The 19,244-nt window shown below is 32.7% G+C and overlaps 1 protein-coding gene across 2 annotated transcripts in view; it reads right to left on the reverse strand.

Annotated features, from left to right (window-relative positions):
- Positions 1-19,244, reverse strand: part of stl (ADAMTS metallopeptidase stall) — a 251,760-nt gene that overhangs the window by 83,946 nt on the left and 148,570 nt on the right. The window contains exons 3-4 of one of the 2 annotated variants that reach the window (XM_072537889.1): positions 8,405-8,477; positions 1,680-1,978 (exon numbers count right to left, since the gene is read on the reverse strand). In XM_072537889.1, the coding sequence (XP_072393990.1) occupies positions 1,680-1,978; positions 8,405-8,477 (372 nt within the window). Of the gene's footprint in view, positions 1-1,679; positions 1,979-2,056; positions 2,128-8,404; positions 8,478-19,244 lie in introns of those variants that run through there. The other variant, XM_072537891.1, reaches the window with a different exon arrangement.

The raw sequence follows: 19,244 nt of genomic DNA on the forward strand, positions 1-19,244 counted from the left end.
TCTTCGAGAAATAAAACTCAGCTCAAACATTTTCTCTTCCACACCCTGAAAATCGAAATGAATACTTCGTTAATGTGAGTAAAAATATAACATCAACTATTTTGCCACAACAAGATCCTATTTCCTATCTCCCCAATTCAAAAAAGGTCTTGAATTCATTCTTTATAAGACCAGTTGATAAATCTGAACTGATCCAAACAATCAGTAGTATCAAAAGCAAATCTTCCTGTAGTACTCTTTCCTAGTAAGGGTGGTGAAAAATCAAATGTCTGCAACTATAGACCTATTATTGCCTTACTACCGGTCCTATCCAAAATTATTGAGAGACTTATAAAAGCTTGACTTATGTCCATTTTCTTTAAAAACAACATTTTATCACAGAGTTAGTTCGGCTTTTTATCTAATAAATGTACCAGTGATGCTATGATTTCTTTACTACATAAGGTCTATCAAGCACTAAACAATAATCTTTACACTGCTACTGTTTTTTGTGACTATGCCAAAGCTTTTTATTGTGTAAATTACATTTTAATAAAAAAACTAAATGTCTACAGAATTCAAGGTATTTCTGTCAATTGGTTCCAATCTTACTTGAGGAATATGAAACAATTAGTTAGAGCAAATGATATTTGTCTAGTCACAAAAGCATTGTATGTGGAGTACCACAAGGTTCAGTATTGGATCCTCTACTTTTTCTTATCTTTATAAAAGACATCTCTAACTTAAAAATCGATGAAAAAATTTTCCTTTTTCCTGATGATACCAGTATTACCTGGAGGAACTCTAATATTGCAACTCTTCATGCAACTATAACTTCTGATCTACTTAAAATAAAACTTGGTCCGACTCTAATGTACTCTCTTTTAACGTGAATAAGACAGTAGCATTATCCTATAAGGAGTTCTTCAGCCCTTGCTTCTTAATAACAGCCAGATCAGTATCGTTGATTCTGTAAAATTTCTTAGTATTTTTATAGACAACAACCTTAAATGGTCCCTTGATATCGATTTGTTAAGTAAGAAAGTAGCCTTAGCCTGCTATGCAATAAGATCTGTTTCGAAGGAAATCAATTTAACATCTTCCAAAATAACATATTTTTCTTTGTTGAGTCTCATCTTCGATATGTCCTTCCTTTTTGGTGTTCTAGTACACCTACCCAATCTGATGTAATTTTTAAAATACAAAGGACCTTACCAGGATAGACGCCACATAGAATAAGATCCTAGGAAATGCTCGTAAAAGATGGATGATATAGAGAAATATAAACCCATGAAAATCAGACAATGAAATAGGAAATCAGCTGACAGGACAGAATTTTCGAATAGTGATAAAGATAAAGAGAAAATCAACAAAAGTTTTTAGTGCCAAGAGAAGAAAAAGACAAAATTGCTAAGAAATATAAACGATATACCATTGGTGAATATTCTGTCACGCAAAACGTATTTTTAGCCTATAAAATTAAGGGCAATTTTAAGGGCTAAAATCATAAATTAATTTTCGATTGAATTTCGCAATGGCAAACCTTAATACAATCCTGTTTTTGGTACCATTTATTAGAACTGCATGTGGTCTTTTTCCTTATGCTGTGAAGTGGTAATATTTAAATACCATGACCAGCAATAAATTGTAACACAGTGTAATTTGTTAATAAATAAAACTAATAATAAAAATTTACTTACAATTCCTTTGCATAAACTCAAAGCTACATTTTCATTTCTAAAATAACAGTGTTTGTCCTCTTCATTTACTTCAAGAGGTCGAGATCCATTGGCGTACGTTTCTAAAATTACTATATCTTCTGCCACCAATTCCTTATTACTAGGTTTTAAATAAATATCGAAGTTTTTGCCAAGTTGCTTTGACTTAATTAATATTCGATGTATCTTATATTGCACTTCATTTTCTATTTGTGTTTCTTTTGACGTAATTTCCTCATCATGGAGGTGAATAGTGGGGTATATAATGGAGTAGTTTTCGTCTAAAAAATAAAACCTTTTTAAGAATTTGCTTACGGTACAGTTAAATGAGGAAAGGTTATTCTTAAACATTTAATAACCTGAAAAAAATGTATTTGGTTTTTTAACAAGCTTTTCACTATACAACCACGATACAACAAACGCAAACGTTATTTATGGTGAGATTCTCAAAATGATTCGAGTTACTGGGCTCTCACGAGCGGCGAAACTATCAGAAGTTCGGCATTCTCGTGGCTTATCTGCGAGATGTCATTTACTGCTAAGTGTTAGTCTAATCTGTTATGCAGTCCCGTTATTTTTTTTATTTCTGCGATTTACTAAACCATAGTTGCTAAAATGGGCCCCTTTAAAATCTGCACAACAAAACTTCACCATAACATTTGTTGTATGTGCTGCTACTACTAGTGAATGATACATAAATTTAGAATATATGTCTAAGTAGTTTTATCAACTTTAACTTAAGAATTTTATTTCGTATAATTAAAATTACTATACTAGCAATATCAGAGACCAAGAAAAAATAACAAGGACTAGTAAAAATTGAAAATAATCATACCTTAAACTATAGTGGAGTGTCAGAAGATAAAAGAGCAGCTGCAGGTGTAGGTTGTATAATCCATAAAAAACTGGGAAAAAAGATCTACTTCTGGAAAACATGACCAGAGAGAATATTACTAATAGAAATTAATGATAACCAATGTAACCGTAATACAAATATTATCTTAGTATATGGACCAAACGAAGATAATAACGCACAACGCAACGATGAATTTTGGGGACAGTTATTGCAACAGAAGCCGCAAGAGGAGAAATATACATTGAAAGAGGTTTCAACAGTAGGGTCGAAATAAAAAACGAAATATACACTAGACATATAGAACCATTTGGAGAAATGACCAGAAATAACAATGGAAGACGATTGCTAGAATTTTGCACTTTAAACCATATGAAAATAACTTATAGATTTTTTAAACACAAAGAAATCCATATGTATACTATACTAAAACAATTTTTAATTGAAGGGTGATTACTTGGCAACATCGCACTTAAAGAGACGAAATCATATTCCACTTATCAACGTTGCAGGAGCGTACCAAAATAATATTTAAATTATTTATTTAAACACAGTTAAATGTTATTGTTATTATAGAGAACCTAATACAGTACTTCAAAAAACAAAAAACTTTGCAAAATACTTATGTTTTCATTATACTAAACACTCTGAAATTTTAATATACGATCTCGTTATTACACTTCATTCTCTATTTATAAAATTACTGTGTGCTGTAAACGGTATATTTGTTTTTTTTTAAACTTGATTTGAAAGTTTTCTTGTGTTTATTTGTTTTATATGCCATATAAATTAAAATAAAGTAAGCTAAACTATTATCATGTGAATGCGTGTATATAGTAGTAAATTTTTCAGTAAATTCTCGAAATATGAAAGGAAGATGGCACTAACTACTAAAGAGTTAATAGAATAAGACAGATGCTGTGAAAATGCTGATTTGCTTAATGTGGTTTATTTGCCGTCAGAATCAGATGAAGTTTCCGATGTAGAAGACATTAATGATAATATTAATTGTAAAGAAGGAATAAAATCGGATATTGCAGCTACATATGAAATAAAAGTGATTGGGAATTTTGACGATTCTGATTATGATATACCTCTGAACCGCAGATAAAACGTTCAAAGAAAAAACCAGGCAAAAATGGTAAATCCAAATTTGTCTCAAGATGGGTAACAACAGATACTCCTTCGTACTCAGTAGTAATTTAACATCAGTCTGATTGATATTTAGACAATATAAAAGCCAACCATGGAGGCAAGTTTATATTGAAGTTTTTTCACTCTTTTTTGATAAACAAGTAATTGAGAGCATTCTATATTTTACAAATATTTATGCATCGCAGAATAACCGCCAAGATTTTGAAATGAATGACTTAGATTTAAATAATTTATTGGCATATGTTTATTATCTGGTTCACACTCAGCTTCAAATATGTATTGGTCGAAGGATGAGGATAAAGAAGTGCACATTATAAGAGAAAGCATGATCCAACATAGATTTCGTTTAATCAAACATGAAGAGAAGAGAATAGTGAAGAAAACGCTACATCAGTGTCAAACTTAGTACATGGACGGCAATCTAAATTTGCTTTACCAGATGAAACCAGATTCGAAAATATTGGCCACGTTACAAAAAGAAACGATAGTGCAAGAATGTCGGATGTATAAAAGTAATACTATTTATTTATTTAAAAGGTGTAGAGTGCATCTACACCCCGAATGTTTCGAAAATTTTCCCCTTAAAATTTAATTTACATTTAAGATACGATATGTTCCTTTATTAAAAATTGTACTATTTTTCCTTGAAAATGAGAAAAAAAATCTTTTTGGTTGTAAATTAGTCTCAATTTATGTGTTTTTAATCCAATCTAATAAATTAATTGTCAAATTTCTCTTTGTTTATTGTATCGGTCGTTAATGGATTAATACTATAAAAAGAATAAACTTATCTCAAATTTTCTTTACTTACCTCAAAACTATTTAAAAGTTAAGAATAAAAGTCTATTTAATAAATATATTCCCAAGAAATAGAACACACTTCCCCTATGCACATATAAAATGTGGAACGAAGAAACTAAAATATCATATTTATCTCATTCCCATTCTTTCTAAGAACGTAAATATATATATATATATATATATATATATATATATATATATATATATATATATATATATATATATATATATATATATATATATATATAGGCCAGAGAAATGTTGATAAGTTTACCGATGCTTCAAACTATTCAATGAACTTGTCGAACTATATGCTCGTGAATCGCACCAATTTGTATTGTTACGGGGGCAAATTTTTATGGAACTATCTTAATTTTTCACTTATTTACATGGGCCAAGCATATACAATAAAAATTACCCGGGTAAGAATTTACTTCTAAGATTTTACGTGGTTGTCGTTAGCACTTCGTTCAATTTGTAGATTAGTCATGTTTAATTGAAAATTGTCGGACTATAAAGAAGTCAAAAGTCGAAATGAGAAATATACAATTGACTATAAGAAAATTGTTAATTACTAAAGGATAACGGTAAATTATTGTACGAAATATACAACATTTTTCAACCGTAAAACTACTCTTAACTCATTTTGACCAAAAAGTGACATTGGCGCACTTCTTGCACCAGGCCACAGATAGATATTGAAAATTAAGACGTTTTAATTTATTTATTCCTCAATCTCGATGATTCATTGACGTAACAAGAATTACGGTTTTACAGTTCGTTTAGTACATTCGTGGAAAATGTAGAAATTAAATTTTTTTAAATCCCAATATTTAACACCGTCTAAGAATTTCTATTAATTTTTGATGTTTGATTTGACTAAAGCTTTTTTATAATCAATAAAGCAGCTGTAGAAGTTTCTTTTCATTTCCAAATATCTCTCTAATTATGAAAGTTGTAATTATGAAATTTGGTATTTCTAAAAAGTTAATTAATAGTGTGTACTGTCACCTCGGGGGAACAAATAAGGGTCTAACCACCTTCTGATATCCTCGGGTGCTCTGTAGAGGGCTTCGAATATCGCAGTCGAGAGCTCCTCTACCCAAGTCCATTTACTGGGTATGGACTTGTAAATATTTATCTTCTGATGGCTTGTCTTGAAAAAGACAAGATATTTCTTACATGACAAAGGTACACCAAGTCGAAATAAAGCATCAGGTCGTGGTCTTTTGAAGGCTTGTCTTGAAAAAGACAAGATATTTCTTACATGACAAAAATATAGGTCGAAATAAAACATCAGATTGTAGTTGAATAATATCTCAGCCACAGAGTATAATTGGAACAGCAGGAAGCAGCGCCCCAAGAGCACTAAGCTCTCGGAGGGCCCGTGAGGGACTGACCTGGGACCTGGCTGACCTGAAAATCGCCAATAGTTATATGTGCCGTTCGAGCGATAAATAGGGATTTCCAGGTCAAGAGCCAATGGGAAAATTCGAGGCGGGGCGATGCGCATCGAAATGCGCACTAGTCCACAGACTATGGCATTCGATGACCTACGTAATATTTAATACAATTATGGCTTTGTAGATTGTCATGTCTTGTCCAATTATTTTCATATTTAATGTGAGTCTTATGGTTACATAGGTACTATGTCTATCCATGTCCGAATTTTTTATGGTTTTTCATTCCGTTTTGAGCTTTGTTTATTTTACGCTTACGTATTTTGGGATGTGAATCTGACTTATGTTTTATTGTGGCTTTGTAATATTCTCAGGATTTAATGAATGGCATTCTTTTGCATTTACTAACTTATAAAAGCCTAATTTTTAGGATGTTTAACCCTTAAACGGACACACCGGTCTCTGAGACCTTAAGTGTCACATTATGATGAACTTTGGCTGCGGTTGTTTGAGCTACGGTTCTCCCCTCCTCTGCATATGTTCTGGAACTATAAGGCACAAGTTGATGTTTGAAAGTGCTGTGGTTTGACAGGCCGGATATTTCGCATTATGCCAGTAATCATACAGGTACGTGAGAGCGGATGTTTTATATTAGGTACTTTGTAATAATTAGTCTTGGTGGTAATAATTACAAAAACGCCTATTATTATTTTTAGGGCCCATTACCATAGATATTCCTTTCACGAGCAATGAAAATGCATCAAAACGTCTAACCAGATAAAGAGCTAAGTTCGGAGATAAAGATTTTGAGCAGCGAGTTATGGAGTGGTATTTGGAGAACGTCGATGAACTTGATGATCTAGATCCGGACTATGTACAAAGTGATGAAGAGCAGCAGGTATCACAAGAAGTCGAAATACGTGAAAAAAGTGACAGTAGTGTTGGAGAAGATGACCTTCTTGAAGCTGGGCAACAATTTACTGGTAAAAGCGCCAACCAATATTAGAAAGAAAATGGCGGAGAACCACAGTTTTTTATTGGCAGAAAAGACAAGAAGGAATATAAATGGTCAAAAAGTGCATCGGCTTGTGTTCAAAAAACGCCAAAATATAACATTATTCGCTAATCTTCCGGACTTATCAGAAAAGCCACCCAAATAGTGAACCCTGGCAAAATAGAAATTTGGAAATGCTTATTTGGTGAACCAATGATTTATAAAATTGCCCAATGAACAAATGCTAAATTAATTTCAATTAGCAGTAAACAAAACTTAAAAGTAGTAAATCAAATTATAGAGATACTGATATTGTGCAAAGAGTTTCACTGCAAGACCTCTTTTTAGATCAATCATGTCCGTTAAGCGCTTTGAAACATTAGTTTGTTCTTAGGTTTGATGAAGAAATAACTCGAGAGGAGAGAAAGAAAAGTTTTATTTAAAACTCTAAAGAAATATATTGTCCTAGTGATAATGTAACAGTGGATGAAATGCTTGTCGCTTTTAGAGGTAAATGTGGATTTTGGATGTACATGCCAAAGAAACCAGCTACATGGCACAAAGACTCAGGCTGACTCGTATAGTTCTTACTTCTATAATGCTTACATTTACACAGGAAAAGGACAGTGACGGAACTGGACTTTCCGAAGAAGAACGTCGGCTTTTGAAACCCACTCAATTAGTTTTACGTATATGTAAACCGCTTAAAGGATCGAACCGGAATATTACGGCCGGCAATTGTTTCACTTAATTGGAGCTGGTAGAAGAACTTAGAACAAGATCTATAACATATGTCGACATTGTGAAGATAAATAAAATTATTATACCACCAGAGTTCAAAGCGAATAAATCTAGACCGGCGGGAACAACACTTTATGGATTTGCTACTAATATTCCTGCAACTCTATAGTCAAAATCAACAGATCAGTTGTGCTTATATCGTACACGCATGATACGGTTGAAACAGACCCTGATAAAAATAAACCGGAAATTGTCTGTTATTATAATAAAACAAAACTTGGCGTAGACATTCTGGACATGAAAACATCATACAAATGCATAAAATATAGCGATCCTATTTGCTTGAAGTGCAGCCAAAAAGTATGCAATAATTGTGCTGTAATGGGGGTCTAACTTTATAATTAATAGTAATTATTGAGAATCGGTGTGTTCACTTGAAATAGTTCTTTAAAAAGTTTTTTAAATATTATTGTAAGTATCTCTCTGTTAAAAAAGAAATTTCAGAATAGTTGCATCAGTACTTTCTTTTATGAATAACAATATAAAATTATGCATCCAAAATCAAAATAAATTTTTGCGCCGGATGTTTCCTATTATGTACTGTAGACACATGTTTCGGTTTAAGGGTTAATAATGCTTGATTTTTAGAAAGTGTGGGTCGAATTATTTGGCTTTACAATAATCTGTACTAAAATAGGTAGAATTTCTTTTACTCTTGAAATGTACAATTTGCTGGCAATTACGTTACATAAAATATTTTTACCTGAATTTGTATTTTGTAATAAAGTTGACCATTCTAGTGGGGTGAGTAATTCTTTTAGACGTGCTTTAGTAACCTAGAAAATAAAAAAAAAATATGTAATTTTGCAACACTTAAAAAATCATCTTAATAATAAATAAATATATAATTATGAACATCAATAAGAGCAATATTCCGTAGGGGAAGGACAGCAAAATTAGATAAAACATTGTTCAAATCGATGGGTTAATACACAATTTATTGACATTTAAATAGGATATTTACCCCAGGTATTTAAATTTAAAAAGCGGAAATACGTCCAATTATTCACCGTATTATTTACATAAAAAGCCCAATTACATTACAATTAAAATGATGTTTGCTTGGAGGTTGACGTTATTTTTATATATTTTTATATATTAGATGAACCAGTAGCGCGTTTGACAATATAATTTGCTCGCATTCTGTCGTGAAGGTTACAAAAGATACTCTACGAAAAGCCAACCTTGAAGCTTTAAAGAAATTGCAGTCGATAAGAATGGATAATGATTTACGACGAATTGTTGACATAACTTTTTTTTACATATCATTACTATTTTTTTTAGTAATTATATATTTTTTTGGAACTACAAATGTACTTACGTATATTCCAAGTATAAAATATTTGTCAGTGAACAATCTTTTGAGAGCGAATTATCGTTAATTGCTCAATTGATAAAACTGAGCATTCGAAGTAGATGCCCGAACCCTAAACACAGAATCCATTCTGCGCAATCAAACCATATTGAATCGAAACCGAAAGTCACTAGTTGCCAGTTTTTCTTACATTTATATACAAGAAACCAAAAAAAAGTTATCAACTATTGGGCACGAAACAGATAAAAATTTCTCAAAAGTTATTGAAATAAAAACACTCAATAAATATAGGTATTTAAATCGTACACTTATGTTAATTGCCATGCGCGTTTCAATTCATTATAGTCTGGCAAATATTAAATGAAACTATAAATCACAAATCACTCGTCATAAGTGGTCAAAAGTAGCCGAAGTCACTTGTCTATCATGCATTTTCGGAAAGTTTGAATTTGATCGTTAGCGGCGAGTAATAAAATATGTTTCCTTGATGGTCCCTTTACATTGTAACAATAGAATATTATATTTCAGCTTGCAATAATAAAAATAATACATTAGATCTAGTTAATAAAATAAGTTTTTAATCACATTAATATTGTGTAGACTGAGCGGATGTGCGGAAGTCGACTATATACCTAAAGATTTAAAATACTCAAATTAGTATATTCCTTTTATTTTAAAACGATATTGAATTATTTAGTCTGTCAATAGAAAGAGTGCTAGCACTTGGTTTGTATGTACATAATCTCTTTTAAAAACATCTCAAAACCTGTTTATTTGGAAGAAGTTATACATCGAGTCATGCATGACATGAATCATAATATTGTTACAAATACAAAACTCCCCGCAATTAATTCTACCTATCGCGTTTACGGCAGTAAACAGAACAAAACACAATTATCGAGATTTGAAGTTTATGTCTGAGAAAAATTTAATTCTCTTGAGTGTCAAATAACCGAGAAGTCTATTTAATAACGGAATTAATCAATGTTCTGACATTATGTGCAAGCAAAATAAAGACACAACAGATTAATCAACAGCTTAATTAGCAGATTGCCGCAACTACACAACGAAGCAAATTCTTTCATTTTATAAGCGTCAATAAAAAACTAAAAATTCCGTCAAACGAAGAACTTGAATACAAAGTACACGTTTAACTTGCATGGTATGGAACAGGAATGATAAGACAACCCAACAAAATGAAAACATTTGGTGCTTGAGAAATAATGACTTTTAAATATTTTTGATGCTCTGATTTCAAGTGACTTCTTTTTCGTAGTACTTTTTTTGGAATCGATGGTATAATTTTAACTTCGCTCGAAAAGATATACACAAAGGCTACTGGAAATCACCAGATGGACTTACAGTAAATATGATACATCATTCTATTAGATTCAAGTAAACTCAAGGCACCAATCCAATATAATGAACGTCCGCACCAGAAGAGGAGCAAATGCGGGTTCTGATCACTTATGGATCGAAAGTAGGGTAAGGGTAGGAATTTTAAAAGTTTAAAGGAAAGGAAATAGGTTCTAAACATGAACGAAACAATGTATCAGGACTTAAAAATTCAAACAAAAATATAGAATATAAACAAAGAAAATATAAATGAAGAGTGGGAAAGGTGCATAAACATCATGAAAGGAGCAGCTGAGGAATTACTAGGCATGAAAGGTAAACAAAGAAGAACAAGAACGAATGACTGTTTTGACGAAGAATATCAGATTATAATAGAGAGAAAAATAGAGTATATTTAATGATGCAACAGAGGTAAAGAACCCGACAAGCAGAGGAGGAATATAAATAGCTACGCAAGGAAGAAAAGAAAATCCGCCACAGAAAGAAGAGAGAAACCGAACAAAAGACTTAATAATATAAGTGTTAAGTTAATAATAACCATATTATTAACTTAACTCTAAGTAAACCAATAGAGACAAGAAAATTTTACCAGAAACTGAACAAAAGCAAAAAAGAATTCAAACAAAAGAAGTAAAGAGATAAGGAGGGTAATATATTGACAGAACAGCAAGAAAAACTAAGAAGATGGACTTCCTGAATGAGACCGAAAATGTTTAAGATTTTATTGATATATTAGATGTTCGTTTGTAATACTCTATTTAACGTTATTTATAAGACTATTGCTTTTAATTATGTGTTGTTAATATGCCATAATGTAAATAAAAAATAAATTCTCAGCTGCTAATACGCTTTTTGGTAAAACTCATAAGACTCATTTCATTATTTCTTTGCTGAAGTATACTAATAAGAGAAAATTCTGAGTACAATCCCTATTTTGGGATAATCCCAGCACTGCATGACTGGCCAAAGGCCAGAACCATACTTTGGCTTCACTTCCTGACGGTGTAAATAGGATCCACCTAATAAAATCTCTCAATCTCCGCTACGATACGCCTCCGTTGGTAAAATTCTCCCATAAGCGAGGTGAAGAGTGTTCCATTTAACCTTAAATATAGCTTGATCAGCGCGCAACAGATGATTCTTTTTAGACACCCCAGCCTTAGCAGATTCACTTCATACAATATAGCCGGAAGACACAACCTTATACTCTGGGGCGACTGACTCCAACTCTGTAACCAGATTGAATACCTCGGTGTGGTGTTCACTCAAACACTAAACTGGAGGGCCGATCTGGCAGTAACTTTTAACAGGGTTAGGAGCAAAGTCGGCTCACACAAATACTGCTGGGATTGGAACGGGGAATCCTGCGTAGAGTAAACAACAAATGGCATGACTACACCTCCGCCCTCATTCATCAACTGTTGAACATCCAGCCCATTAATGAGAGGTTTTCCTCTCTGAGCAGGAGTTACACAATCAAAACCATCCGTAGCCAAAACTTCAGAGTCCAAAACATCTTAAAAACTACCTGCTCATCCATCGGCAATGTATTCAAAAGACGCCCTAAATCCAAACTCCCTTTCCTACCCACTAAATTACTGGCCCTTGCCAGCAACGAACTCCCTGATGAATACATTGACACCCTGGAGGCAACTCCACTCTTTTATCGCCGTAATAATCAGTAAATGCTCACTTCGAGCTTGCTAGATTGAGGGAGATTGAGGGAGATATCGGTTTTCTGTGGTTTCCCGATCCAATTGTACAATGATACCTGTCTATTGCAGAGGATACAGCCACAGCCGCCCTCACGCGATTTACAATTTTTATACGTATTAATTAAATTTAGTCAATTTATAACCATATATTTTTCACTAATAAAATTCTGAAAAGGACCGTTTTAGCTCAACAACCCTTTCGCCTCTGATTATCCACCATAAATAAACCGGTGTGATAAACCACCAGTAGAACCAATGCAGCGACAAAAGCCAACCCAACAAAAAAACAAACCACGTCCTGAAGAGGTGACCAACCTAAACAAGACAACAAAACATAAACAAAGAGAAAAATCCAACCAAAAGCCAACGAGACAATGAACTCTATTTTTAGATATCACGCCTATATTGACTAAAAACAGATAAAAAAACAGAGAAAACAAATAAAGAGAAAGACATAATGTTTTTAAAGTAACAACCTGTTTTTAATTGCTCAGCTGTATCCATGTTCTCTTCCGTATAGACACCGCTGTAATATAGTTCTTTCTACTGCACTGAAAGGATCATGTTTCTGTACCTTTACGAGAAGTAAATTCACGCTATTATTATCGTTGTCACCATTTATTTGGGTTAAAACGTTCTCCGATGTCTTCCGATTTACAATTTCCTATCTCCTCCTCTAGGTCTCTTTTTATCATAAGTTCCTTCTCTCCTGCTCACTCCGCCTTCTTTTTCCTCCTGGTTTCCGTTCCAGGATCTGTTTTGGTATTCTACTTAAATCCATACTGTTTCAGCCAGAGTACCTTTCTCAAGTGGTCTATTTTTAGTATGTGTTTACACTTTATAGTATTTAACTGAATAAGTTGAGGAGGGGAGAACTGTTTGTCTTAAGTTGATCATTCAGAACTATGTCCTAATATTTTAATTTATTGATTTCCATATTTTCTGATAAAGATAGCTTAAGGCCTTTATTTTGAATGTAAAGAATTTGAAATTCGTCATTAAAACAATGATTATGGTCTAGACTGTAAAGTGCGCACGTAGAGTCTGTTTTTCTATTATTGAAAGCCCTTTTATGTTCTGCCAAACGTTTGTTAAAAGTTCTACCAGTTGGACCGATGTAAGTTTTTGAGCAGTCGTCACATTTAAGTTTGTATACACCGCTGTGTAATTGCTTTTTCTTTTGGCTCCTGTTGTTCTTAATATATTTGCCTAAGTTGTTGTTTGCTCTAAAAGCCGGTGTTATTCCTTTCTTTTTTATGTATTTGGCTATTTTTGTTGATATCTTGCCTGTATACGAAATCGAGCAGAAGGTACTGGGCTTTTTCTCTGGTGGTGGAAATACTAATTTCAAGGCTTTCTTATGTAGTTTTTGATTTAAAATTTTATTTATTGTGTGTTCGTTGTACCCACTGTTTACTGCTATTTGCTTAATGATATTCAGTTCTATCTCGAAGTTATTTTGTGACATGGGAATTTCTATTAATCTATGTAATATCCTATGGTAGGCAGCCAATGTATGTTGTGTGAGATGGGATAATGAATTGTGTATAGTCGTGTCAGTATGGGTAGGTTTATGAAATACGGAGAACTTATGTTTGTTTTTAAGTCTGATAATTTGTAAATCTAGAAAATTTATGGATTGATTCTGTTCTGTTTCTATTGTGAATTCAATATGACTATAGAGTGAATTAATATATGATAAGAATTGATTAAGTTGTCTGTTAGTTCCTGTAAAACATACCAGTACATCGTCTTCGTATCTCCACCGATACAAAAACTGAATATGGGATGTTTTGAAATCTTTGTTTCTAGATGGTCCATAAAGATATTTGATAGTAATGGGCTTAGAGGATTAGTCATTAGCAAAGTAGTCCTGGCTTATGCAAATTTCAAGAAAATGTAAAATTTCAGACGTAATGATTGTATTTGTAATATTATGGTGTAAAAGGTTTTTTACTAGAACAAAAGTTCCAGTAGGAGAAATATTAGGAAAAAGGTTTTTGTTAGGTAATTGAAAATGTTTTATTTTATTAACTAGCTCTATTGTATTCTTTACGGTAAATTGAGGTGAAAATTTAGTGTGAAAATAATCTCATAAAAACAGTTTTTTGATAGTTTATATGACGGAGCTGTATAAAAAGAAACTATAGGTCTTATTTGGTGATCAGGTTTATGTAGTTTAATAAAAGAGTATAATTTAGGAGCCTGTGGGTTCATGATGTTGATTCTATCGAATTTAATGTTGATTTTAAATTTTCTAACGCTAGTTTAATTTTTTTTATTATTTTCCGTTGGATCTTTGCTTATTGTTTTAATATTTTGATTATTTAAAAATTCTATTGATTTGTTATTCTAGTCTTCACCTTCTAGACCATATGGTGGTATGCAAAACATAAGGTATTAGAGTCCTCTCATTTAATGACATTCACATAGAGCATTTTTTTATTCATTTTTGTAATGCGGTTTCTAAACTGTCTCAATCCTATCGTTATTTCTGTTTCTGGTGTTAGCTGCTTATCATTCATATTAACCAATGCAATTTTTTCAAATAGCTTGGCTTTTGTATTTAGCCCCTCTTTTTCTTTTTGGTTTTACACTGCTCCCTTACAAGTTTTATCTACAAGCACCGCATCATCAGTCTAATATCAATATATTTTAAGCTTCCTGTTATTTTAGTAATGTCGTTTAATGAATTGCGGTCTAGTCGTGATTTTATTTTTGGAACATAAATTTTGTTTGACAATATTTTAAAAGACAGGATATATTTTTATCATTATTGACGATAAGTAATTAGCGATAAGTTGCTCAGACTGTTTGAGGTAAATTAGTTTCTAGTGGTAGAATCTTCTTTTGGTAGTAAACCGATAACGAACAGAACCGATAACGAACAAAACCGATAACAAACAGAGCTACAACTGTCATTAGTTTAAATAAAAAAGGATCTGTCATTTAAAAAGTTATCGTACATAATTTAGATATTTAATGTTTGACAAATATTTGTTATTTATTGTTCAACGTATAGTTATTTTTAAATTTAAATTAAATTAAATTGATGTATTTTGATCCTCTATATTTATTAAAATTATAACTTAATAACATTTCTAAAATTGAGTAAACTGTTCGTAAAATTTGTAGAAAATTTTGGCAACATGATCTATTTTTGTTAATAATTTTTTAAACATCGAAATGTACAGCAACTTTTAAATCTTTGTCGTACCTTTCGAGTAAAATATTGAAATCGTTGAGATTCAAGGAGATTATAAATTGGCTCTTTTTTTGGAGGTGAACAAAACTTTTCCCGATTTTTAAAAAACTTAATAACTTCTTTCTAAACGCATCCTTTGAAAAATATTAGGAGAAAATAAAGAAAACATAATGAGAACTCGTGGAAGAAATTGTGAAAAATTACAACTCCTAACAGCACTAAGTGGTAAATTCGGGAACACTAGTCAAGTTAATCTCCTACATACATATAAAACCTTCTTAAGAGCATTTATCGAATATAAAGCGAAAATCTACACTTTACTACTAAACAAAAGACAACTAAATCAAGTCAAGGCCACCGAAAGGAAAATTCTGAGGAAAATTATGGGTGAAAAATATGACTATTCTTTAGCGTTAATCCAACAAATAGCAAACAAAGACTCAATCCATGATAGAATACTCAACCTAAAGACAGTTTTACATTATGCTATTTTCATGCTAGGCAAGAGCCATACACCTGGAGAGATAGAAAAAGATGGCGATCGAAATGCGGGAAGCGGCAGAAGCTGTAGGATCCCCGCTTATATATATATATATATATATATATATATATATATATATATATATATATATATATATATATATAAGAGCCATGCAAGACAGATCATGGAACTGCGCATGCCCACGGGCTATTTCCATGTAATTCCTGTGCTAGACGAAAAATTAGAACATGTTCTATTTTTCATGCTATTTTCTTGCAATTTATCGTTAAAATTCATGTTGCCAACATAACAATTTATAATAGATTACAGAATAAAACATAACCTTATCTCTATCTTTAGCGTATATCATAAATAATTGCCCTACACACAATGGGAATAAATTGAGATATAGCTGATTCTGATACTCTAAAATTGTACATTAGAGATCGAAACGTTTCACCAGTTGCCAGATACCTTAAAGTTATAATTAATTTTCTCCTTGATGGAATGCACTGGCGAAAATTGGTATCACTTTTCTGAATTAAGGGATTAATTTTTTCCAGGAGCTTAAGGAAAGTGGACTCGTTCATTCGAAGAAAGTTTTTAAAACTTTGAAGGTCTCTAGCATCCAAGAACTCTTGGGGTAACTTCAAATTTCCCAGTCCTGCATTCAACCAAGGTTTGACCCAGCATTTTCTAGGTTTTCTTTTTTTATTATTTTTCATGATTGTTGCTACAACAGCAATATTCAACAATAACAATGTTTTCTTTTCTTTGGTTGACATCGTTCACCCTTTTAATAACCTTAAATAGTGTATATTTATTTATTATATTATTTATTTTAGTACTTAATTATATTTATTTAAAATAAAATAACCTCAAATTGATAAATATTTTCTCTGTTGGCAACAATGAAAGTGGGATCTAAAATTGCACAGAAATATCTCTGATGTAAAAAGGTCAAGCTAGGCAAGAGATTTGCCATGCAAGACGGACTTGCATAGCATGAGACTTGCATAGCCTAGATGTAAAGCTGCCTTAAGTAAGAGATACGTTCTCTCCACAATAAATGGCTCGAACAACAGAGCAAAGGAGCTTCTCAAAAAACCTTGCCACCGACGAGGCCAAGTACTCATCAGAATTCCAGAAACAAAAGTTCCATTCCCGCCAGTTAGACTTAAAAACATAGCAGGCAACGAACTTCCTGATGAGTACTGGAACATTTTAGAATTCATCCCAATAAAATATCTCCGGCAATAGCCCGCACTAGCCAAAAACGCTGATCAAAGAGCCGCCCCTAACAAACCTTGGAACTGTTTAAATAGTAAAAGTAACTATCCTTCTTCAATAAACATATAAACATAAACTAAGAATCATAAACTAATAGCAAAAAGAAACCATCTACCTGAGCTAAAACTGTGAACTTCTTCTTCTTGTAGTGCTTATCCGTTTCGGATGTTGGCGACCATCATGGCAATCTGTATTTTGCAAACTGCGGCTCTGAAAAGATATGTGGTTGTTGTGTTGAACCACGGACGTAGATTTTTCAGCCAGGAAATTCCTCGTGTTCCTGGTCCTCGTTTTCCTTATACTTTTCCTTGAAGAATTAATTGCAGCAATCCATATCTTTCGCTGTTCCTCATGATGTGACTAAGGTATTCAATTTTGGCCGTTTTTATTGTGGTTAACAACTCTTTTCCTTTTTGCATTCTTAATAAATCGTCCTGGTTAGTAACGTGGTTATATCTTCAGGATTCTACGGTAAAGCCACATTTCGAAAGCCTCAATTTTCTTACAGGTAGCGTCTGTGAGAGTCCATAACTCAACTCCGTACAACAAACATCGTAGTAACCTGATTTTTATGGGTAGTGATAAATCGTGGCGCCATTTTTTGAAGTGCAGATCTTGCTTTCTCTATCCTAGATTTTATTTCTAGGGAATGATCTCACTTTTCACTGACGTTCGTACCAAGGTAGGTGTATGTTTTCACTCTTTCTATTGGTTGACCATTCACACTGATTCTTTCAATTTACTGTTTCTTCTTAGAGATTATCATACATATTGTTTTCTTAATGTTCAGTGAAAGTCCATATCTCTGACTCACTTCTGTGATTCTATTCATTAACTCCTGGAGGGCTTCATAACTGTCAGCTAATACCACCTAGTCATCCACGTATCTGATGTTATTGATACATTCTCCGTTAATTCGAATTACAACTTCAACATCTTCTACTGCTTCTTGAAAGATTTCCTCAGAGTATATGTTAAACAGCAAGGGTGATAGTATACATCCCTGTCGGACCCCATGTTTGATTTTGGTATCATCCGATTCTCCTGCCTCTTTACGGATAGACGATGTTTGATTCCAGTAAAGATTGATCATAATTCTTAGATCACAGGTGTTTATTCCAATATTTGTTAATATCTTTATCAGCTTGTCGTATTTTACTGTATCAAATGCTTTATGGTAATCAAAGAAGCATGCATAAATACCGCAATTCACATCTCTACATCGTTGAAATAGCACTTGTATGCTAAAGAGAGCCTCTCTCGTACCCACCGCGTTCGGAAAACCAAACTGTATGGCTAATTTTTTCTTCGCATAGTCTATATATCCTTTGATGTATCATCATGTATCATCATGATATGGAAATCATTGCAGGATACGGATTTTGTTTTCTTTGGTAGAGCAACAACCGTTGACTTCGGCCATGATCTTGGTATTAGTCCGTTTAAATATATGTCATTGAATATTTTTGTTAGTCGTTGAGTACCGTCGGTGTTAAATAGCTGTATGAGTTCAGCATATGCAGGTTCAGGAGCTTTGCCATCTTTTAGCTGTAATATTGCTTTTTCCACTTCATCTGATGTGATTGGTAAGTGGTCATTACATATATAGGACGGAGGTTGTTCGGACCTATTATCATCAAAGGGTTCTTGTATGTATTTGGCCCATATGAATATTTCTTGATTTTTAGCTGTGATGATGTTCCCCTGTTGATCTTGCAGTTTGATAGTTTGTGATAGATTTTTGAAGACCAGCTGCTCGTTTTACCTTTTTATGCATATTAAATGTATCGTCTTTTTGTTCCAACAACTCTATCTCTTCACCAATTTTCTTTGACCTTTCGTATTTCGGTTCTTATTTGTCTCTGAATATTTTTGTATATTCTTTTGTTATTCTTTGTTTTTGTTCTTTCTTCCATGAGTTGCAGTGTATTGTCATTTATCCAACTTTTCCTCTTCTCTTTATTTTCTATTAGATGTTCTTCTCTGATCTTGTTAAAGGTTTCACATATATTCTGGAGTGATTCTTCTGGATCAAATGTTTGCCTCATGTTACTTAGCTTTTCTGAAATAATCCGTGCGACTGTCTCTTTGTTTCCTTTTTTAGTCTTTTAGTCTACTCATATCACATTTAGCGAGCAAACTAACTACCAAAAACCTAGCTTCTATCACACCTTCCAGCCC

The sequence above is a fragment of the Diabrotica undecimpunctata genome, chromosome 7 (assembly GCF_040954645.1).
Source record: "Diabrotica undecimpunctata isolate CICGRU chromosome 7, icDiaUnde3, whole genome shotgun sequence".
Classification (NCBI taxonomy): domain Eukaryota; kingdom Metazoa; phylum Arthropoda; class Insecta; order Coleoptera; family Chrysomelidae; genus Diabrotica; species Diabrotica undecimpunctata.